This window comes from Ovis aries, chromosome 6, assembly GCF_016772045.2.
Source record: "Ovis aries strain OAR_USU_Benz2616 breed Rambouillet chromosome 6, ARS-UI_Ramb_v3.0, whole genome shotgun sequence".
NCBI classification, from domain to species: Eukaryota; Metazoa; Chordata; class Mammalia; order Artiodactyla; family Bovidae; genus Ovis; species Ovis aries.
The window spans coordinates 27,108,122-27,133,620 of NC_056059.1; the positions used below are offsets into that span (position 1 = coordinate 27,108,122).

At 37.0% G+C, this 25,499-nt stretch overlaps 1 protein-coding gene across 1 annotated transcript in view; it reads left to right on the plus strand.

Moving 5' to 3' along the window:
- Nucleotides 1–25,499, plus strand: part of STPG2 (sperm tail PG-rich repeat containing 2) — a 622,600-nt gene that overhangs the window by 136,753 nt on the left and 460,348 nt on the right. Inside the window, exons 11-14 of the mRNA XM_060417505.1 lie at nt 6,344–6,451; nt 10,800–10,959; nt 12,922–13,082; nt 24,619–24,711. Of these exons, the coding sequence (XP_060273488.1) occupies nt 6,344–6,451; nt 10,800–10,959; nt 12,922–13,082; nt 24,619–24,711 (522 nt within the window). The remainder of the gene's footprint in view (nt 1–6,343; nt 6,452–10,799; nt 10,960–12,921; nt 13,083–24,618; nt 24,712–25,499) is intronic.

Genomic DNA, 25,499 nt, shown 5'->3' on the forward strand with positions numbered 1-25,499 from the left:
AAAATCAAGAAGCCAACATCAAGGAAACTCCAAGGAAACAGATAGTAAAACAAAATTATAAATAATTAAAATTATAATTAATATTCAGAGAAAGATGGAGGATAATGCATACATTAATAAAGAAGATGTCAAGAATAATCAAGATAATTTGAAAATTAAAAATATAGTTATCAGTTTAGTTCAGTCACTCAGTCGTGTCTGACTCTTTGTGACCCCATGGACTGCAGCACTCCAGGCCTCCCTGTCCATCACCAACTTCTGGAGTTTACTCAGACTCACGTCCATTGAGTCGGTGATGCCATCCAACCGTCTCGTCCTCTGTCGTCCCCTTCTCCTCCCGCCTTCAATCTTTCCCAGTATCAGGGTCTTTTCAACTGAGTCAGCTCTTTGCATCAGGTGGCCAAAGTATTGGAGTTACAGCTTCAGCATCAGTCCTTCCAGTGAACACTCAGGACTGATTTCCTTTAGGATGGACTGGTTGGATCTCCTCGCAGTCCAAGGGACTCTAGTCTAGAGTCTTCTCCAACACCACAGTTCAAAAGCATCAATTCTTCCACACTCAACTTTCTTTATAGTCCAACTCTCACATCCGTACATGACCACAGGAAAAACCATAGCCTTGACTAGATGGACCTTTGTTGGCAAAGTAATGTCTCTGCTTTTTAATATGTTGTCTAGCTTGGTCGTAACTTTCCTTCCAAGGTGTAAGGCGTCTTTTAATTTCATGGCTAGAGTCACCATCTGCAGTGATTTTGGAGCCCCGCAAAATAAAGTCTGTCACTGTTTCCACTGTTTCCCTATCTATTTCCCATGAAGTGATGGGACCAGATGCCATGATCTTCGTTTTCTGAATGTTGAGCTTTAAGCCAACTTTTTCACTCTCTTCTTTCACTTTCATTGAGAGGATCTTTAGTTCTTCACTTTCTGCCATAAGGGTGGAGTCATCTGCATATCTGAGGTTATTGATATTTCTCCTGGCAATCTTGATTCCAGCTTGTGCTTCATCCAGCTTGGCATTTCTCATGATGTACTCTGCATATAAGTTAAATAAGCAAGGTAACAATATACAGCCTTGACTCATTCCTTTTCCTATTTGGAACCAGTCTGTGGTCCATGTCCAGTTCTCACTGTTGCTTCCTTACCTGCATACAGATTTCTCAAGAGGCAGGTCAGGTGGCCTGGTATTCCTATCTCTCAGAATTTTCCACAGTTTGTTGTGATCCACACAGTCAAAGGCATTGGCACAGTCAATAAAGCAGAAATAGATGTTTTTCTGGAACTCTCTTGCTTTTTCCATGATCCAGAAGATGTTGGCAATGATCTCTGGTTCTTCTGCCTTTTCTCAATCCAGCTTGAACATCTGGAAGTTCATGGTTCACGTCCTGTTGACGCCTGGCTTGGAGAATTTTGAGCCTTACTTTACTAGTGGGTGAGATGAGTGCAATTGTGTGCTAGTTTGAGCATTCTTTGCCATTGCCTTTCTTAGGGATTGGAATGGAAACTGACCTTTTCTAGTCCTGTGGCCACTGCTGAGTTTTCCAAATTTGCTGACATAGTGAGGGTAGCACTTTCACAGCATCATCTTTTAGTATTTGAAATAATAGCTCAACTGGAATTCCATCACCTCCACTAGCTTTGTTCGTAGTGATGCTTCCTAAGGCCCACTTGACTTCACATTCCAGGATCTGGCTCTAGGTGAGTGATCACACTATTGTGATTATCTGGGTTGTGAAGATCTTTTTGTATAGTTCTTCTGTGTGTTCTTGCCACCTCTTCTTAGTATCTTCTGCTTCTGTTAGGTCCATCCCATTTCTGTCTTTTTCTTGAGCCCATCTTTGCATGAAATATTCCCTTGGTATCTCTAATTTTTTTCAAGAAAATATAATTATAGAGTTTAATTATAGAATTTAAAATTATAGAACATGAGCTGAAGGAAATATCTGGAAGCCTGGTCACACTTATTTACCTTATTTACAGAAGGGAACTCTGGAACTCTAGGGAAAAATGGCAGTTATAGAACCACTGAAAAGTGATTGTACCTGCAGGGTCCTAGCAGTGTGAGTTTTAAACTATTTTAGGGTTCAGTTGTGACTGCACATTAACATTAAACAGAAAGCTTTTAAAATTTTAATAATGCCTGGGTCTCATTTCTATTGGCTTTAGTTTGAATAAAGTAGAACAAGGCATTATTATTTTTAAAAGTTCCCCAGATAATTCTCTTGTAAAGCATGGGTTGGGATCTAGTGTAAGCTTTCAAAAGCAAAGCCCATGCTTTATTTATTAGTATGCACACTGCTTTGTACATAGTAAGCTTTTAGTATTTTCTGTGGAAATAATCATCATCACTGATGGTGGCTCCAAGTTAGAGGAGTAAAGTTTCAACTATTTGCCTTTCCCCAGTCCCTGTAACTTCTACACACTATCTGATCAAATAAATGATTATACCCTAGGTTTTTTTTTTTTGAAACTGACATCAATTTTATTTTATTTTATTATTTTTTTTTTAATTTTTCAAATTTTAAAATCTTTAATTCTTACATGCGTTCCCAAACATGACCCCCCCTTCCACCTCCCTCCCCACAACATCTCTCTGGGTCATCCCCATGCACCAGCCCCAAGCATGCTGCACCCTACGTCAGACATGGACTGGCGATTCAATTCTTACATGATAGTATACATGTTAGAATTCCCATTCTCCCAAATCATCCCACCCTCTCCCTCTCCCTCTGAGTCCAAAAGTCCGTTATACACATCTGTGTCTTTTTCCTGTCTTGCATACAGGGTCGTCATTGCCATCTTCCTAAATTCCATATATATGTGTTAGTATACTGTATTGGTGTTTTTCTTTCTGGCTTACTTCACTCTGTATAATTGGCTCCAGTTTCATCCATCTCATCAGAACTGATTCAAATGAATTCTTTTTAAAAGCTGAGTAATACTCCATTGTGTATATGTACCACAGCTTTCTTATCCATTCATCTGCTGATGGACATCTAGGTTGTTTCCATGTCCTGGCTATTATAAACAGTGCTGCGATGAACATTGGGGTACATGTGTCTCTTTCAATTCTGGTTTCCTTGGTGTGTATGCCCAGCAGTGGGATTGCTGGGTCATAAGGTAGCTAGTTTTTAAAGAGAGCTTTTTTTTTTTTTTGATCATATCCTAGGCATTTCACTTCATCTGTAAATATTTCAGTAGTGACCTCTGAAAGATAGTCTTTAAAAAACCAAATAATTATCTTAAAAAATTCACAGTGTTTACTTAATATGATAGATTTTCAATTAGTGTTCAAATTTCCAGTGTCTCATAAATATAGAAACAAGATCCACAGAATGTCCACGCATTGCCGTTGGTATTGATTGATACATCTCTGTTGCTCTCTCCCCCTTTTCTTTTCTCTCCGTTCCTTGAAGTTATTTGTTGAGCAATTTATTTGTCCTGTAACTTTCTACAAGAGGTGGTAAGTGCATCTGCCTCAAGCATATTCCTTTGCCTGGGGTGGGGGAAACACTGCTTTATAAGTGACTGTGTGTCCTTCCATTAGGTAGCACATGGTCTAAAGAGGGCCATTTTTATTAGGTTGTACATGAAAAGATTACATAAACAATCTGCCACAGTAATCTTAAGTTTTCTTCCTAAGGCAGGATACTTTTAAGATCTAAGCCTTCTACTTTAAGATCGATGTGCTTTGCAGAAAAAGCTGTGGTAGGGACCCCTTTTTGGCTGAGCTGTGTTTCTTTATTGTGCTTGAGAATCCTCTATGAGGCTTGTTAAAAGTGTAGATTCCTGTGCCCAAAAAGATTCTGATTCAAGATCTCAGAGGAGACACTGGGAGGCCTTGTACTTAATAGACTGATATCCGTGCAGGTGTTTTGTTGATAACAGTTTGTAAAAGCAGGATAAATATCACAGCATTGGCCTTTGCAGAGTTTATTTTACCTTCTTACACTGTCACAAAGGGAGACCTGCCCTTCAGTGGTCAGTGTCTCACAGTCCTACTTTGGAACTTATTTAGAATTGGCTTATTAAATTCTAACTTTTTATAAGTAAAGACCTGATTTTACTATTCTATGTTATTTTAGTGAAACAAAGTTCAGTAATATTAGAAACTTTGTGGAAAACAGAAGAAAAGGAAAAGGAAGTATTTATTGAAGAGATCACGATTTCATTTAGTCTTTAGCAAAATAGTTCTCAAGACTAAGTATATTCACTCACCTCATTAATCACACTTAGTCTTTTCCCTATGCTCTATATTAATGACCAACTAGACAACTGTTCAGAACAGGAGGCAAGTAGTAGTAGTCCCTGTTTGTCAGTAGCTAATTATTTTTTATCATGCCTGCCTATACAGAGAGAAAACTGATATAGCATATCTGTAAAAAAAATACATATTACATCATGTATTTGAATATTTGTTCATATTTTTGTATTTGATACATATTTCATAGGTTTATATACACTCAGAACTATATAGAAATTTTTTTTCTTCTGAATGTATCTTTCTGCAAGTTCATAGGAAAAAACAAACTTAGATGCCATGATCAAAGTGAATCTTTCTGTCAGCCATCAAATAATTGCATAACTCTGTTCATTTGAGACAATATAATATGGACTTTTGCATACATTTTTAGAATCTAATTTGTTTTTAAGAAGAGGTATTTATGTATTAGAATTTCTCCTAAAGAATTTTTCAAATTATTTTTTTACTTAAATTATAGATATTTTACTATTATTACAAATAGATAATGCTATTCTTTGGAGACATATTAGTTCCCAGAGGGACATATCTTCTAAAGTCATTATATGGCCATTGAAAATGTAGGATTCAGTGCATGAGTTCATGCAGATATTTACTGAGCACCTAGTATGCCCCAGCTACTCTTCTGTTCTCTAAAGATACAGCAACCAATGAAACAGAAACAAAACAAAACAAAACAAAAAAAACAAAGCAAAACTGCCCTCTTGGAGCTTACAACATAGCAGGAAATGATATTTTGGGTAGTAAAAAATGAAAAGGTTGAGAAATAGGAGAGGGAACAGGGATTCTTTGGGTTTCCTGGAAATGGCTCACTGAGAAGGTAACACTGAGTAGTGAACTGATTGAATTGAAAGAGTGAGCCTTGGAGCTATATAGGAGAACATTCCGAGCAAAGAGAATGTAAGTGCAAAGGTCCTTAGGTGAATATGTGATTGATCTTTTGGGAAACAGAGTGGAGAGAATAGTAGGAGAGGAGGTTAGAGTGGTAATAGAGTGTCTGGAAGTGAAATTCTTTTCATATTTAGGATCTTTTTTTTTTTGGAAGTGAGATTGAAAACCATTGAATGGGTTTGAGAAGGGGGATGGTGCAATCTGACTAAGGGCCTCAACTGGACCCATTGCTAGCTTCTGTGGTAGAAACAGACTGAAGATGGGCAATATTGGAAGCAGGGGAGGTGGTTAGGAAGATTTTTACAGTAATCTGGATGAGAGACGGTGGCTTGGATCAGAGTACTTGTAGAGGTTGGGAAACATGGTTGGATTTTGATGTATTATAATAATATAGGTGACAGAATTTACTGATAGAATTTCATTTTATATCCAAGTTATAAGCCCAGTATTTAACTTATAAATCAATGTATAATTCTTTCAACTATAGAAAAGTAAGAGTGTTATATATGAAGCAGATGATTTAAATCTTTTTATATACTATGAAAGGTACTTTATCAAGGTAATTAAAATATTTGATGATGAATAAATAGTACTTCCTGATACATATTTATATTTTATTAGCAGGATAATTAAAAATCCTATTATTTACTGAGTTAATTTTATCTTTTGTAAAGTATTTAGTTAAAAGCTTAATGTCTTATATCTTCTAACATTTGTAGTTAAAATAGAAGAGCTGGTTGTATAAGTTAAATGGAAGAAATATATTTATTTAATGTAATGTTTAATCACGTGAAGGGCTCAGATAATATTTTTTTTCTGAGATCTATCAGTAGAGGGCAGCAAAGTTTCAAGCAGTATGTTTTTAGGTTCCTGGGAGGCTTTGCAAAGGAAAGCAAAGCCTTTCTCTCTTTTTTTTGTTTGTTGCTCTTAAGTTTGTTCTGGCTTGCTTTTTAATGAAGAGCTTTGGTAATATCACTTAAAAGCCCTGTAGCTCCAGTGTTCTTGCCTGGAGAATCCCAGGGCTGGGGGAGCCTGGTGGGCTTCCGTCTATGGGGTCACACAGAGTCGGACACGATTTAAGTGACTTAGCAGCAGCAGCAGCAGCTTTGGTTCAGATATTTAACCAACTGTTCCCTTAGGTGCTATAGATACTTTCTTAATGAGAGCACGTCTTTTTTTCTTTCTGTAATTTAGGGAGTACCAGGGCCAGGAAAATATGACATTAAGAGTCAATTTCAGAAGCATAAAAGTGCGACATCAAATGTGAATGGTGCATCACCTGCTTTTCTTTCTCAATCCAAGGTAATGTTCTATAGTTGTTTCACAGATAGAGGATAACAGGTAAAAGGATACACTAGCAACAAATTCAGTGGTGTTAGGAAGATTATAAAAAGAAAAGTGGTATATAAACAAATTGGGAACAGATATAGTCTAGGCAAATCATATTGCCAAAAATGTGGGTAGACTTAAATGACATAAGATTACAATATTAAGAATATTGCAGAGACTGGTATTCAAATTGTAATTTTTATTAAGCATTTTCTACTAAGCAAATTTGCATATGTGAAAGTTCAGTTTATCTTATAAGAAATTTTACTCTGGGTTTTAAATATATTTTGCTAATGAGTATATGACTGGAAGGTGATCAAACCAGTCATGAAACATCATGAAACATCATGAAAAATGCTGGGTTGAATGAAGCACAAGCTGGAATCAAGATTGCCGGGAGAATATCAATAACCTCAGATATGCAGATGACACCACCCTTATGGCAGAAAACGAAGAGGAACTAAAGAGCCTCTTGATGAAAGTGAAAGAGGAGAGTGAAAAAGTTGGCTTGAAATCAGATGTTCAGAAAATGAAGATCATGGCATCTGGTCCCATCACTTCATGGCAAATAAATGGGAAAACAGTGGAAGTAGTGACAGACTATTTTTGGGGCTCCAAAATCACTGCAGATAGTGACTGCAGCCGTGACATTAGAAGACACGCCTTGGAAGAAATGATATGACCAACCTAGATAGCATATTCAAAAGCAGAGACATTACTTAGCCAACAAAGGTCTGTCTAGTCAAGGCTATGGTTTTTCCAGTGGTCATGTATGTATGTGAGAGTTGGACTGTGAAGAAAGCTGAGCACTGAAGAATTGATGCTTTTGAACTGTGGTGTTGGAGAAGACTCTTGAGAGTCCCTTGGACTGCAAGGAGATCCAGCCAGTCCATTCTAAGGGAGATCAGTCCTGGGTGTCCTTTGGAAGGAATGATGCTGAAGCTGAAATTCCAGTACTTTGGCCACCTGATGCGAAGAGTTGACTCATTGGAAAAGACTCTGATGCTAGGAGGGATTAGGGGCAGGAGGAGAAGGGGACGACAGAGGATGAGATGGCTGGATGGCATCACTGACCCAATGGACGTGAGTCTGAGTGAACTCTGGGAGTTGGTGATGGAAAGGGAGGCCTGGCGTGCTGCAATTTATGGGGTTGCGAAGAGTTGGACATGACTGAGCAACTGAACTGAGCTGAAGCTATTCCTTAGGCAAGAACATTATAATTCTAACAAACATTTATAATGTGGCACTATCTGGGTCAAGTAGTTGTGATATTTCTCCAATTGTACTGTGTAAACTCTGATTATCTTACTTAACTAGGGAAGGTTATTAACCTTTAGATGACTACATGTGACTACTTTGGTTTCATTGTACTTAAGCACCTCCTTGGAGACAGTTAGATTGCAGGTATATTTTGGAGACATAATTAACATGACTTTTTAATGAGTTAATGTTGTGGTAAGGGACTGCTGCTGCTACTGCTGCTAAGTCGCTTCAGTCGTGTCCGACTCTGTGCGACCCCATAGACGGCAGCCTACCAGGCTCCGCTGTCAATGGGACTCTCCAGGCAAGAACACTGGAGTGGGTTGCCATTTCCTTCTCCAATGCATGACAGTGAAAAGTGAAAGTGAAGTCGCTCAGTCATGTCTGACTCTTCGCGACCCCATGGACTGCAGCCTACCAGGCTCCTCCGCCCATGGAATTTTCCAGGCAAGAGTACTGGAGTGGGGTGCCATTGCCTTCTCCGGGTAAGGGACTAGGAGGAATAAAGAATGAATACTAGGTTTTTGCCTTGAGCAGCTTGATGGTACTTGAGGTACAACACAGAATGAATGTAGGGGAGTGAGATACTGTGTGTGCCCTCGATTTTTAAAAATCACATTTTTGCAACCAGAACTCTCAGTTTTTATGCTGTTCTGTTCATCTAATATATAGTCCTAATGTGACATCACTTGGCATCAAGTGTAATATTTTAAATATATTTCTCAGAAATGAAAAGGAATATGGTATCAGTTTTGCTTAAGGGATTCTGAAGTGAAAGATGTGGAAGAGTTAAAACCAACAGGACTGCCTGCTAGGGTAGCGTTAGTGTTTAGTTGAATATGGATAGATTTATTAATGACTATGATTGAAAACAGAGAAGGCAATGGCACCCCACTCCACCACTCTTGCCTAGAAAATCCCATGGACGGAGGAGCCTGGAAGGCTGCAGTCCATGGGGTCGCGAAGAGTCAGACACGACTGAGCGACTTCACTTTCACTTTTCACTTTCATGCACTGGAGAAGGAAATGGCAACCCACTCCAGTGTTCTTGCCTGGAGAATCCCAGGGACGGGGGAGCCTGGTGGGCTGCCGTCTGTGGGGTCGCACAGAGTTGGACACGACTAAAACAACTTAGCAGCAGCATGATTGAGAAAGCAATAATTCAGTTAACCGGTAGACTTAGAAGACAATTTTTTTTTTTTTAGTTTTTTATTTTTTAAATTTTAAAATCTTTAATTCTTACATGCATTCCCAAACATGAACCCCCCTCCCACCTCCCTCCCCATAACATCTTTCTGGGTCATCCCCATGCACCAGCCCCAAGCATGCTGCATCCTGCGTCAGACATAGACTGGCGATTCAATTCACATGATAGTATACATGTTAGAATGTCATTCTCCCAAATCATCCCACCCTCTCCCTCTCCCTCTGAGTCCAAAAGTCCGTTATACACATCTGTGTCTTTTTTGCTGTCTTGCATACAGGGTCGTCATTGCCATCTTCCTAAATTCCATATATATGTGTTAGTATACTGTATTGGTGTTTTATTTTTTAGGAATAAAGACATATTATGTTTCTGGGATAGTTATTTTAAAAAGTCATTAACTTAAGGATTTGTCTGGTATTTTATCTAAATGCATTGAATTTTCTTATGTCAACTAGTAATTTTTAAAACCTAAGATTTTCTTTATAATAATGCTTCTCAACTTTTGCTGCAAATTAGAATATTTTGGGAAATTTTAGTACAAATCCAATTGCTTTCTTTCCTGTCTCCCAGAGTTGATGGAGCTGGTCCAGAATAGGGTCCAGGCAGGCATCAGTTTTTTTTTTAAACTTGTCAAGAAATGCAGCCAGGGTTGAATATTACCATTTAAAAATATTGTACTCAGCATTTAAATAATAAGATAATATTTAGGAAGGCTTTGGAAATGTTTCTACTTGAAAGGAGGCTAAAAGCAATATCTGAGCCTAGGCTAGATGATGTATTGGATGGGAAAATTGCATTAGAGGTATAATTAGATCAACTGACAAATTTGGAATATGAATGGTAGATTAAATAAAAGTCTTATATCATTGCTACATTAAGAAAATACATGTAAGAAAATATTCCTATTTTTAGTAAATGCACACAAAGGATTTAGGGAGAAAGGGCTGGCCACAACACAACATACATAACTTTCCATTAAATAGTTCTCTGTGTGTGTGTGTTTTTGTGTGTGTATAGAGATAGAGAGAGGGAATAATGGACATACAAACAGAAAAGCAGAAATAAAGCGGGCAAATGAAAAAAGTGAATGGCGTATTAACAGTAGGTGATCCTGGATAAACATGGCACAGGAATTTTCTGTATTATTTTTATTTATAACTTTGAATATTCCAAATTTTAAATTAATTCCAAATAAAAAAGTTAAAAAATAAATTATACAATCTATATGAGATAAGATTTCATAGTTTACATATAGATACATTTAATCAGTTAGTTCAGTTCAGTAGCTCAGTCATGCCCGACTCTTTATGACCCCATGGACTGTAGCACACCAGGCTTCCCTGTAAATGAATATATCAAGTAAGCTTATTATAAGTTTATAATGTAAAAAATTTAATGTTATAAGTTAAAGTGATTTATGTACCGTTTGAATCGATAAGATTTTTTCTTAAGGTAGTTAATATTGTTGTGTTAATTGAATATACATATTCAGGAACTTTGTCAATTTGTACAGTTTTATTACATAGAAGAAACTGTATTTGATCATATAGATTTTATTTATTATCTTAACTTTCAGAATATCTTAAATGTGGAGATTGTCCATACACTATCATCTGAATCTCATAATGAGATGATGTCCTTTCATTACTGTATTAATATACATCTGATTTTACTAAAAGTATATATTTTATGTTTTGATAGGTGTAAGATCTTAATTCATCTACATTTTCTTCACTTAATTAAGAAATAAATTAAACTCCAGATGTTATATTACTAAAAAGGCAGCTTTTAAGTCATGAAATATCAAAATGTAGCATTACTTTCTAACTGGCATATTTTCCTGTTCTTTACTAGAGGTTTGTCCCTATGAAATCAATCACTCCAGCTCCTGGCACATACAATGAATCTCGAACTGCTTTCAAGCCCTTGAAGAAAACATTAGGATTGAAAAATACCTCATTTGGTCAAAGTGCTGCTCGATTCACACAAGACTCTAAGACAGAGAAAATGCCAGGTTGGAAATTAATTGATATGTATCCACTCTAACTTGATGTAACTTAATATTCTTAACAAGATGGATGCACCAGAAAGTACAATTTTTTTTTTGTTCTGTGGGTTGTGTTGTTAATTTAAGTCAACATTTTTTTTAAGCATTGACTATACACTAAACTCAGATAAAAATAATGTGTAATTTTAGTAAGATTTTAATTTAACTTATCACATATCTTAGTTGTAATTTTCTATTGCTTTCCTTTTTTCAATAAAGTTCCTAATTTTCTCTTGATAGATGAACATATATAATATAGTAACTATGTGGTCACTGCCAGTAATGTAACTTATGATATTCAATTTTGTTAAAATTTTATTTTGGGGGATGTCCAATCATGTGTTCTAGTATTCTCAGTGGGTATTCTTTTATATATATATATACACATATATATATATGTTATATATAAGTATATACATTTATACATAATTATTATATATAATACATGTTATATATTTATATAGAGAGACATACTAGATTATAGTGGGTAATCTTTATATATCTAAGAATATAACACAAAACATATAGAGCTTCCCAGGTGGCTCAGTGGGTAAAGAATTCACCATCAGTGCAGGAGACATGGGTCTGATCCCTGGGTTGGGAAGATCCCCTGGAGGAAGGCATGGCGACCAACTCTAGTATTCCTGCCTGGAGAATCCCGTGGACAAAGGAACCTAGTGGGCTACAGTCCATGGGGTCACAGAGAGTTGGAAACAGCTGAAGTAACTGAGCACACACACACTAGCGTATAGGTTGTCTGTTGCTGCATGACAAACTTAGTGGCTTAAAAAAATGCTTTTTCTATCATATCTCATTAGTTTGTGGGGTTTCTGGAAGGCAGAGTTCAGATGAGACTGTCATTCAGAGTGTGTGCATAGCTCCAGCATTGCTGCCCCAGGGTAGCTGATTTTTGACATAGTAGCTCAGGGCTCCATGAGACCTGATAGGGTACTGCAAGACTTCTTATGACTGACCCTCAGAAAATCCCAGGACATCATTTCTGCTACATTCTATTAGTCAGTCAAATGACCCAGGGTAGCCCATATTGAACAGAAGGGCATGAAACTATCTCTCAATGACATGGATAGCAAAGAATTGGTAGCATTTTTAAAATTTTATGTAAATGGAATCACACATTATTTAGAATTTTGTATATAATCTTTCATTGGCATAATGTTTTTGAGTTTCAATCATATTGTTGCATTTATTTTTTCTTTTTATTATTGAGTAGTATTCCATTGTTTGGGTGTAGCACATTTTGTTTATCTGCTTACCAGCTGATGGACATTTGGTTTGTTTTAACTTCTCTTGGAAAAGTAATTAGAAGTAGAATTTCTGGGTCATATGGTAAGTATAAGTTTAACTTTGTAAGAAGCTGACAAATTGTTTTTCAAAGTAGCAAAGCACTTTGCATTCCTGTCAGCAATATATGAGAAGTCTTTCTAAAAAAGTTGCCTACAGTTACTCAGTTTATAAAGATGTATATAAAAAACAGAATAGTGCCCAGCCATAGAAGAGTGAACTTTTGCCATTTGTAGCAATATAGATTGACTTTGAGGATATTATGCTAAATGAAATGTCAGAGAAGAAAAGTACAGTATGATATCATTTATATGTGAAATCTAAAAAATACAACAAACTAAATAAACTGAATAAAAACAAAAAGAAGCAGACTCACAGATAAAGAGAACAAACTAGTGTTTACCAGTGAGGAGAGGGCAGAGGGGAGGAGTACAGAGGCAGGGATAAGTAAAAGGGTTATTATGGGATTATATGAAATCAGGTGTGTGAAACTTTTGAAAACTTTAAAGCACTCTAGAATGTAAAGACTCATTCAATAAATACAATACAATAAAATAGTAAAGTTACTAAGTTTAAAAGAATTAAAAGGGTGCTTATTATTATATATTATATTTTTCATAATTCTAGGTCCTGGGTTTTATAATATCCAAAACAATACGTTCATTGACAACCTTAGCAATACCTACTGGAAGAAACCAAAGAAAAGTGCATTTGGTTCTTCTGTTCCTCGGACTCTCTTCCTGGTTCAGAAAGAAGTTTTTATTACTCCTGGGCCTGCTGATTATAAGGTAATATGTGAATACCAAAATTATATTATTTATATCTCATATGAAGAATTTAGAATTTACAAAATTACCTGTGGTATATGTACTTCATTATTATAAGCCATACTGTTGTTAAAATTATTTACATGTGGTCAATTATGGCATAAAAACAAATATTAATTTGGTTAACGCTATGTTTATAATTTCTTTTTCAAAAATAGATCTTATTTGGGAATTCCCTGGTGGTTAGGTCACCATGCTTTCACTGCTGAAAGTGTGCAGGTGCAAGTTCAGTCCCTGATAGGGAAATTGTGATCTCACAAGCCATGTGGTATGGTTAAAAACAGAAGTCTTATTATTTAACTCTTTGAAGATCTCATATACTTTTGGCATTTGGAAATTTCCGGGACCAGATGTTGAACCCATGCCTGCTGCACTGGCAGGTGAGTTCTTATCCACTGTACCTGCAGAGAAGTCCTCACTTCAGTTGGGTTTAGTTGCTCAGTCGTGTCCGAACTTTGCAACCCCATGGGCTGCAGCACACCAGGCCTCCCTGTCCATCATCAACTCCCGAAGTTTACTCAAACTCTTGTCCATTGAGTCGGTGATGCCATCTTACCATCTCATCCTCTGTCATCCCCTTCTCCTCCCGCCTTCAATCTTTCCCAGCAGCAGGATCTTTTCAAATGAGTCAGTTCTTCCCATCAGGTGGCCAAAGTATTGACTGGAGTTTCAGCTTCAGTAACAGTCCTTCCAGTAAACACTCAGGACTGATTTCCTTTAGGATGGACTGGTTGGATCTCCTTGCAGTCGAAGGGCTTCTCCAACACTACAGTTCAAAGCATCAATTCTTCGGTGCTCAGCTTTCTTTATAGTCCAATTCTCATATCCATACATGACTACTAGAAAAACCATAGCCTTGACTAGACAGACCTTTGTTAGCAAAGTAATGTCTCTGCTTTTGAATATGCTATCTAGGTTGGTCATAACTTTTCTTCCAAGGAATAAGTGGCTTTTAATTTCATGGCTGCAGTCACTTCGGAGCCCCGCAAAAGAAAGTCTGTCATTGTTTCCACTGTTTCCCCATTAATTTGCCAGAAAGTGATGGGACCAGATGCCATCTTAGTTTTCTGAATGTTGGGTTTAAAGCCAACTTTTTCACGCTCCTCTTTCACATTCAACAAGAGGCTCTTTAGTTCTTCTTCACTTTCTGCCATAAGGGTGGTGTCATCTGCATATCAGAGGTTATTGACATTTCTCCCGGCAATCTTGATTCCAGCTTTTGCTTCATCCAGCTCAGTATTTCGCATGATGTACTCTGCACATAAGTTAAATAAGTAGGGTGACAATATACAGCCTTGCCATACTCCTTTTCCTATTTGGAAACAGTCTGTTGTTCTATGTCCAGTTCTAACTGTTGCTTTTTGACTTGCATGCAGATTTCTCAAGAGGCAGGTCAGGTGGTCTGGTATTCCCATCTCTTTCAGAATTTTCCACACTTTATTGTGATCCACACAGTCAACGGCTTTGGCATAGTCAATAAATAAGAAGTAGACGCTTTTCTGGAACTCTCTTGCTTTTTCGATGATCCAGTGGATGATGGCAATTTGATCTCTGGATCCTCTGCCTTTTCTAAATCCAGCTTGAACATCTGGAAGTTTACTGTTCATGTATAGTTGAAGGCTGGGTTGGAGAATTTTGAGCCTTACTTTGCTAGTGTGTGGGATGAGTACCACTTTGCGGTAGTTTGAGCATTCTTTGACATTGTCTTTCTTTGGGATTGGAATGAAAACTGACCTTTTCCAGTCCTATGGCCACTGCTGAGTTTTCCATATTTACTGGCATACTGAGTACAGTGCATTCACAGCATCATCTTTTAGAATTTGAAAAAGCTCAGCTGGAATTCCATCACCTCCACTAGCTTTTTTTGTAGTGATGCTTCCTAAGGCCCACTTGATTTCACATTCCAGGATGTGTGGCTCTAGGTGAGTAATCACACCATCGTGATTATCTGGGTTGTTGAAGATCTTTTTTGTATAGTTCTTCTGTGTGTTCTTGCCACCTCTTCATAATATCTTCTGCTTCTGTTAGGTCCATACCATTTCTGTCCTTTATTGAGCTCATCTTTGCATGAAATGTTCCCTTGGTATCTCTGATTTTCTTGAAGAGATCTCTAGTCTTTCCCATTCTATTGTTTTCCTCTATTTTTTGCACTGATCACTGAGGAGGGCTTTCTTATCTCTCCTTCCTATTCTTTGGAACTCTGCATTCAAATGGGTGAATGTTTCATTTTCTCCTTTGCTTTAACTTCTCTTCTTTTTCACAGCTCTTTGTAAGGCCTCCTCAGACAGTCGTTTTACTTTTTTGCATTTCTTTTTCTTCGGGATGGTCTTTATAGCTGTCCCCTGTACAATGTCATGAATCTCTGTCCATAGTTCATCAGGCATTCTTTCTATCAGATCTAGTCCCTTAAATCTATTTCTCACTTCCAGTGTACAATCGTTAGGGATTTGATTTATGTCATACCTGAATGATCTAGTGATTTTCCCTACTTAATTTAAGTCTGAATTTGGCAATAAGGAGTTCATGATCTGAGCCACAGTCAGCTTCCAATCTTGTTTTTGCTGACAGTAGAGAGCTTCTTCATCTTTGGCTGCAAAGAATAAAATCAATCTGATTTTGGTGTTGACCATCTGGTGATGTCCATGTGTAGAGTCTTCTCTTGTTTTGTTGGAAGAAGGTTTTTACTATCACCAGTGCATTTTCTTGGCAAAACTCTATTAGTCTTTGCCCTGCTTCATTCCGTATTCCAAGGCCAAATTTGCCTGTTACTCCAGGTGTTTCTTGACTTCCTACTTTTGCATTCCAGTCCCCTATAATGAAAAGGACATCTTTTATGGGTGTTAATTCTAGAAGGTTTTGGAGGTCTTCATAGAACCGTTCTGCTTCAGCTTCTTCAGCATCACTGGTCAGGGGATAGACTTGGATTACTGTGCTATTGAATGGTTTGCCTTGGAAACGAACGGAGATCATTCTGTCATTTTGAGATTGCATCCATGTACTGCATTTCAGACTCTTGTTGACTGTCATGGCTACTCCATTTCTTCTGAGGGATTCCTGCCCATTGTAGTAGATATAATGGTCATCTGAGTTAAATTCACCCATTCTAGTCCATTTTAGTTCGCTGATTCCTAAAATGTCGACATTCACTCTTGCCATCTTCTGTTTGACCACTTCCAATTTGACTTGATTCATGGACCTGACATTCCAGGTTCCTATGCAATATTGCTCTTTACAGCATTGGACCTTGCTTCCATCACCAATCACATCCACAGCTGGGTGTTGTTTTTGCTTTGGCTCTGCATCTTCATTCTTTCTGTAGTTATTTCTGCACTGATCTCCAGTAGCATATTGGGCACCTACCAAGCTGAGGAGGTCATCTTTCAGTGTCCTATCATTTTCCTTTTCATACTGTTCATGAGGTTCTCAAGGCAAGAATACTGAAGTGGTTTGCCATTCCCTTCTCCAGTGGACCACATTTTGTCAGAAATCTCCACCATGACCCGTCTGTCATGGGTGGCCCAGATGGCATAGCTCATAGTTTGATGAGTTAGACAAGGCTGTGGTCCATGTGATTAGAATGGTTCATTTTCTGTGATTGTGGTTTTCAGTCTGTCTGCCTTCTGATGGAGAAGGATAAGAGGCTCATGGACAATAAAGGACAGAAATGGTATGGACTTAGAAGCAGAAGATATTAAGAAGAGGTGGCAAAATACACAGAAGAACTATACAAAAAATTCTTCATGACCCAGATAATCATGATGGTGTGATCACTCACCTAGAGCCACACATCCTGTAATGTGAAGTCAAGTGGGCCTTAGGAAGCATCACTACAAACAAAGCTAGTGGAGGTGATGGAATTCCAGTTAAGCTATTTCAAATCCTAAAAGATAATGCTGTGAAAGTGCTGCACTGACTATGCCAGCAAATTTGGAAAACTTAGCAGTGGCTGCAGGACTGGAAAAGGTCAGTTTTCATTCTAATCCCTAAGAAAGGGATTGCCAAAGAATGCTCAAACTGCTGCACAATTGCACTCATCTCACATGCTAGTAAAATAATGTGCAAAATTCTCTAAGTCAGGCTTCAACTGTATGTGAACCATGAACTTCCAGATGTTCAAGCTGGATTTAGAAAAGGCAGAGGAACCAGAGATCAAATTGTCAACATACATCGGATCATTGAAAAAGCAAGAGAATTCCAGAAAAACATCTATTTCTGCTTATTGACTATGCCAAAGCTGTCGACTGTGTGGATCACAATAAACTGTGGAAAATTCTGAAAGAGATGGGAATACGAGACCACCTGACCTGCCTCTTGAGAAACCTGTATGCAGGTCAGGAGCAACAGTTAGAACTGGACATGGAACAACAGACTGTTTCCAAATAGGAAAAGGAGTACGTCAAAGCTGTATATTGTCACCCTGCTTATTTAACTTATATGCAGGGTACATGATGAGAAATGCTGGGCTGGATGAAGCAGAAGTTGGAATCAAGATCTCTGGGAGAAAAATCAATAATCTCAGGTATGCAGATGACACCACCTTTATGGCAGAAAGTGAAGAAGAACTAAAGAGCCTCTTGTTGAAAGTGAAAGAGGAGAGTGAAAAAGTTGGCTTAAAGCTCATGATTCTAAAAACCAAGATTATGGCATCCTGTCCCATCACTCCGTGGCAAATAGGTGCAGAAACAGTGGAAACAGTGGCAGACTTTAGTTTTTGGGCTCCAAAATTACTGCAGATGGTGACTGCAGCCATGAAATTAAAAGACGCTTACTCCTTGGAAGGAAAGGTATGACCAACATAGACAGCATATTAAAAAGCAGAGACATTAGTTTGCCAACCAAGGTCCGTCTAGTCAAGGCTATGGTTTTTCCAGTAGTCATGTATGAATGTGAGAGTTGGACTGTAAAGAAAGCTGAGCACTAAAGAATTGATGCTTTTGAAGTGTGGTGTTGGAGAAGACTCTTGAGAGTCCCTTGGACTGCAAGGAGATCTAACCAGTCCATCCTAAAGGAGATTAGTCTTGAGTGTTCATTGGAAGGGCTGATGTTGAAGCTGAAACTTGAATACTTTGGCTACCTGATGCGTAGCACTGGCACATTTGAAAAGACCCTGCTGCTGGGAAAAGTTGAAGGGAAGTGAAGGGGATGACAGAGGAAGAGATGGTTGGATGGCATCACCGACTCAATGGACATGAGTTTGAATAAACTCCTTTAATTGGTGATGGACAGGGAGGCCTGGTGTGCTGCAGTCCAAAGAGTCAGACACGAATGAGCTACTGAACTGAACTGATAGCTGTATTCTATATGTCCAAGAAGGTAATGGAAAGATAGATCATATTAAGTAGAGAAATGTCACAAGTAAAGAAGCACAAAGTGAAGTTCATGAGATGGGAAGTATACCATATGAAAATAAGTACCTTCTGACTAACAGAAATTTATGCAGTTCAGACAAAACTATTAGTTAACCTTAAGATAGTAATACAAACAACTTCAAATGAAATACAGTGAGAGAAATGCAAATCAAAACCACAATGAGGTACCACTTCACACCAGTCAGAATGGCTGCGATCCAAAAATCTGCAAGCAGTAAATGCTGGAGAGGGTGTGGAGAAAAGGGAACCCTCCTACACTGTTGGTGGGAATGCAAACTAGTACAGCCACTATGGAGAACAGTGTGGAGATTCCTTAAAAAATTGCAAATAGAACTACCTTATGACCCAGCAATCCCACTGCTGGGCATACACACCGAGGAAACCAGAATTGAAAGAGACACATGTACCCCAATGTTCATCGCAGCACTGTTTATAATAGCCAGGACATGGAAACAACCTAGATGTCCATCAGCAGATGAATGGATAAGAAAGCAGTGGTACATATACACAATGGAGTATTACTCAGCCGTTAAAAAGAATTCATTTGAATCAGTTCTGATGAGATGGATGAAACTGGAGCCGATTATACAGAGTGAAGTAAGCCAGAAAGAAAAACACCAATACAGTATACTAACACATATATATGGAATTTAGAAAGATGGCAATGATGACCCTGTATGCAAGACAGGAAAAAAGACACAGCTGTGTATAACGGACTTTTGGACTCAGAGGGAGAGGGAGAGGGTGGGATGATTTGGGAGAATGGCATTCTAACATGTATACTATCATGTAAGAATTGAATCGCCAGTCTATGTCTGACGCAGGATACAGCATGCTTGGGGCTGGTGCATGGGGATGACCCACAGAGATGTTATGGGGAGGGAGGTGGGAGGGGGGGTTCATGTTTGGGAACACATGTAAGAATTAAAGATTTTAAAATTAAAAAAATAAAAAACTTAAAAAAAATTAAAAAAAAAAAAGAAAAGTGAAAGTAAAGTCGCTCAGTCATGCCCGACTCTTCGCGACCCCATGGACTGCAGCCTTCCAGGCTCCTTTGTCCATGGGATTTTCCAGGCCAGAGTACTGAAGTGGGTTGCCATTGCCTTCTCCGCATAGCCCTTTAGTTTAAACAAAATATTTTATTACCTTGATTGGATAAATATACATTAAAATAAATTCTTTCCAATGTTCAAAAAAAAAAAAAAAGAAATACAGTGAGAAAAAAAAGACAAAAAGTAATGAATAAAGTATCAGTGAACTCTGGGTATATTTGAAGTGGCCTAAATGTGTAACTAGAATCCTTGAAGGAAAGTAAAGAGTGAATGAAGCACAAGAAATAATTTTAAGAAGAAATATGGCTGAAAATTTCCAAATTTTGATGAAATCTAAAACCACATATCCGTCAAGCTCAACAAACCCATAGCAAAACGGCATCAAAGGACTATGCCAAGGCAAATTACAATCAAATTGAATAAAATGGTAACAAAGAATATATTCTTAAAAACAGCCAGATGAAAAGTAAACGTGACATTAAGAGGGATGAAGTTAAAAATGACACTACAATTAAGGTTGGAAATGATGCAAGCCAGAAGACAGCAGTGCAACATCTTTGAAGTTCTGAAAGTAAACAGTTGTTAGCCTGTAATTCAATTGTAGGCTCAAATACTCTGCAAAAATGAAAACAAAGTGAAAAGCTTTTCTAAAAACTTCCATGTATAAAATAAGTCATGGAAATGTAATGTACAGCCAATGCAGGAGACATAAGAGATGTGGGTTGATCCCTGGGAAGATCCCCTGAAGGAAGAAATAGCAACCCACTCTAGCCTTCTTGCCTGGAGAATCCCCATGGATAGAGGAACCTGGCAGGCTACAGTGCATAGGCTTGCAAAGAGTCAGACACGACTGAAGCAACTTAGCATGCATATATGACTATACTAAATATTTGAATTTGTTATGTAAATCTAAAAAGCTGTGATTGCACAAAAAAACTTTGTGGTGATGGATGTTAACTTGATATTGTGATGACCATTTGCAATATGTAGAAGTATCAAACCATTATGTTGTACACCTGAAGCTAATATAATGTTGTATGTCAACTCTACCTCAATAAAAAGAAAACCTTTTCATAAGTATGAAAGCTGAAATATTTATCCACAAAAGTGTAAGAAATGTTAAAGAAAGTCCTCCAGGCAGAAAAAAATGTTACCCAATAAAATGTGGATCTTTATGAAGTAATGCAGAGTATAAAAGATACTTGTGTGGGTAAATATAAAAGTTATGTTTGATTTCTCATTTTATTGAAAGCAAAAAGTTTTCATTTTTTGACTTGCTGAGAGTTTACCTCTGTAGAAAGAAGTGGAAGCCATTAGAGGAACTCCTATTCTGACCTTAATATTGATTAAATAGAGGAGAAGTCATTTATGAAATAGAAGGGAAGAATAATTTTGTAAATAGTGATCATGTTATTCAAAAGTTAAGAATCGTCAAAGAGATCCTGGACATTGTTAGACATGTACAAGAAATACAGAAAATCCCTGTTTCAAAATGATCAGCAGAAAACAAAAAATGTTCCTAAGATAAGAGATGATACAAATAAAATTAGCCTGACAGGTTGACAGAAAACCACTTTCATGAGTAAAATTCTGACAATGCAGTTTGCTGCACATTAAACTTTTAAAAAATTAATTATTTTACATATAATCACTCTCTTTTAGATTTCCTGTCCATTTAGGTCAACACAGAGCATTGAGTACAGTTCCTGTGCTATACAGTATGTTTTCATTAGTTACCTATTTTATACATAATTGTGTGTGTGTGTGTGTGTATATATATATGACTCTGTGGTGAAGAATCCGCCTGCCAATGCAGGAGAACAGTGGTTTGATCCCTGGGTTAGGAAGATCCCCTGGAGAAGAAAATGGCAACCTACTCCAGTATTTGTGCCTAGAAAATCCCATAGACAGAAGATCCTGGCGGGCTATAGTCCATGGGGTTGTAAAAGAGTCAAACGTGACTTAGTGACTGAACAACAACAATGTATATATGTTGACTCTAACCTCCCGACTCATCACCCCTCCTCTCTTCCCTTGGAATCCATAGTTTATTTTCTAAGTCTGTGTCTATATTACTGCTTTGGGAATAAGTTCACCTGTACTGTTTTTCTAGATTCTACATATGAGTGATGTTATATGACATTTTTCTTCATTCAGAGTTCAGATTTAAAAAGACATCTTAATGTGTGTGTGTGTATATATATATATATATATATATATTATATATACATATTATATATATATATAAGTATTCATTTTTCTCATCACTGCAGAAGTTGAGAAAGCTTAAGAGAATGCATATATGGAAAAGTTAAAGTAGCTAAAAATTCAGGTGGAAAATATGGAAAGAATAGATATGTGGATATTCTGTACATAGAATATAAACAGAAGTTAAACATTGGGGGAGTTTGAACATAGTTGTTACATCATAAAAGGGCATGTACAGAACTTTGGAACTATGTCTATCCTATAGTACAGGAAGTAATAATTGAATAAATGAATACAGCAGAGAAGCATAGAAATATGATCTAGGAAGCTTAAAGGGAAGAACAATTTATTGTAAAAATTGATAAAGAAAATTATAATGGGGACTTCCCTGGCGGTCCAATGGCTAAGACTGTGTGCTCCCAGAATCCTGTAGGGTAGGGTAGATGATATAGGGATAGCAGAGCCACTGAATTACTGAACCAGATTGGATTCTTCTGTCAATAGGAGCAAATGATTTTCACCACAGAAAGTATGGAACACACATAGTCGGAAATTGAATGTTAAATACTTAGTGTGTAATATAGGGACTTTAAGTGGTATTTTCTTCTAATAGAAAGATTTCACATTTTTCTCCGCAAAACAGATAGAAGTCAATGGAGAGCACCTTAATCTAATCATGGTTTGTGTAATTTACAGTTTTTCCAGGACTTAGTTTACCTCCTGTGTTCATTGTATAAAGTATTGTCCTCTGGGGATTTCAACTGTGAGCCTGGTGTGTTTGACCACTCCCAGGCCAGTATTCTGAATGCTAATATTTAATGACTCTGCGTTTCAGAGTTTTAGCTTAGATTTTTAGCATTATCCTGCTTCTTATCCCCTTGCTAACATCTTAAGGGGAAAACAAATCATGTGTTTTGAGGCACTTCAAATCCAGTTTGTCATGTGGCCCAACAAGACCATAATAAACTTATTTGCTAGCTCCTTAATAGCAGCCCTCTGCTAGATCTAAACCCAGATTCTTTCTGTCCTGTTATCAGCAATTATCCCAGGAAAAAAAAAGCACCTGCAGATTGATAGATAACCTTTCAGAGATTCTGTCCTCTTCAGAATCTTAACCCCTCTTGTCTGTGCTGACAAGTCCTAGATTTGGAAGCATTCACAGCCCTGTGAAGACTTAAATATATATATTTTATCTGGATTTATAACAAATATATCATATTTATAAGAAATAAAAATAATTTTTATTTTGTTATATTTTATATGGGTTAATTTGGTAAAAATACAGAAATAAAACATGAAGGAAAGCATAGAGAGGGAGGCACCAGCTTCAGCGTAGTGAAGCATATAGTTTCAAAGATACATTGAGAGGTGGAATTTTTAGATCAATGTTCCTGAAAAAGTGAGCAGAGAAAGAAATATCTAACTATTGTACTAGGTGTTAAATTCTGAAGTATTAAATACAAATATAAAATTCTGAAATACAAATAATGAAGTGGACAAAAACAGGAAAATAAATCCTCATCCTTTTTGTATGTAAAAGGAATGTTACTGTTGGTTATATGGTTTAAATTATCAAATGAATACAAATGACTGAAGTGTATAATAAATTAAGAGTATAATATCATGAGCATTAACTAATTGCTAATTAAAATTTTAGATTATTATCTTCCTCTAGCCTATTAATTTGCATCTTCAGTGTATATAAGGAATTATATTTAAGAAAGTGTGGATCATTTTACTAGAAAATTTATTAATCCAGGATTGCCACAGAATCAATTTAGTTATTCTTAATGTATTTCTAGTTCATGTATAAATAATCAGGTATGGGGAAACAGTGAAAACAGTGTCAGACTTTATTTTTTCGGGCTCCAGAATCACTGCAGATGGTGATTGCAGCCATGAAATTAAAAGACGCTTACTCCTTGGAAGGAAAGTTATGACCAACCTAGATAGCATATTGAAAAGCAGAGACAATACTTTGCCAACAAATGTCCGTCTAGTCAAGGCTATCGTTTTTCCAGTGGTCATGTATGGATGTGAGAGTTGGACTGTGAAGAAAGCTGAGTGCTGAAGAATTGATGCTTTTGAACTGTGGTGTTGGAGAAGACTCTTGAGAGCCCCTTGGACTGCAAGGAGATCCAACCAGTCCATCCTAAAGGAGATCAGTCCTGGGTGTTCATTGGAAGGACTGATGCTGAGGTTGAAACTCCAATACTTTGGCCACCTGATGCGAAGAGTTGACTCATTGGAAAAGACCCTGATGTTGGGAGAGATTGGAGGCAGGAGGAGAAGGGGATGACAGAGGATGAGATGGTTGGATGGCATCACCGACTCGATGGACATGTGTCTGAGTGAACTCTGGGAGTTGGTGATGGACAGGGAGGCCTGGCGCGCTGTGATTCATGGGGTCGCAAAGAGTCGGACACGACTGAGCAACTGAACTGAACTGAACTGAATGTTAAATTCAGAACCAATTCTTGTCCTGATTCATAATTAGCAGGTTGTAATTTGCCCCTAAATATGTTTAAAAAATGTGTGGAGATCCATCTTACTTTCCTAGAGGTTCATATAATCAACCCTTTTCCCATTTTAATGTTTCATTGGTAAAATATTTTACTACATTTCATTTAAAATGTTTAAAAATAAATATATCTCTATGTAACGATAGCCATATTTTTTTAAAAATTATTTTTGATATTTAAATTTATTTATTTTTAATTGAAAGATAATTGCTTTACAGAATTTTGTTCTATAAGCTTATTGCAGTTATTTATCATGCCCCTTGAGAAAAATAAGTGATATATATTGAGAAAAATAAGCGATATATACCTCTTCTTTCAACATGTGTTTTATTTTTGGCATTCACAGGTCCCTGAAATTTCTGATGAACTACCCAACTTGACTAACCGATATGCTGCTTTCTTGTCAAGAACAGAAAGAACTTCTAAAGTATCAGATATGGTAAGAACACTTTCTAACCAAATGTATTTGTAATTTAGGAATCGTGAGGAGACTATGTAACATAAACATTATGTTAGGACCTGAGAGTGGTACCTGGTGGCCTGCTGTAACATCTTCAGCTAGTGTGAAACTTCTATATTTGTAAAGTTCAATGAAATTCTTGAAGCTAATCAGAAGTTTAGCATTGCTCCATGAGAAAATATTATGTGCAATATTTCCTTTAGGGTCAGAGAGAATCCATTCTTAGGACAAATAGGAAAATTCAACTTGTATGTGAAATGGAAGATTTACTTTTTAGTTCAAATAAGTTTACTCATAAGTGCAAATATTTACCCTTTTCAGTTTGAATCTCTCTTGAAATTTAAGACTCTTGAGCAACATTTTCATCCCTATTAATCTGTATTTTAAACTGTGTTGATGTAAACTTTGTTACCTGAATTTCCCTTTTTTTAAAATAAATAGCTAATATTGAATAAATTGAAATAAGGAAAGCTGTGAAATTTAAAACTATATACTTAACTAATTCATTCAAATTAAATTTATTAAAAGATCAAAGTGAAATTTAAATTAAAAAAATTAGAATTGTATGTGTAGATATTGTTAAAATAAATCTTTATAGAAATTAGACTATCACAGGATATTATTAGTGACAAGAGCAAAATAGGACCATTAACCAGGTTTTAAAGTATAGCCAGTCAACTTGAGAAGTAGCATTGCTTGCTGAACTAAAATTCTACTGGGTACATAATGCCAAGAGTTCATTTACAGTGTTTTCGAATGGTGAAGTA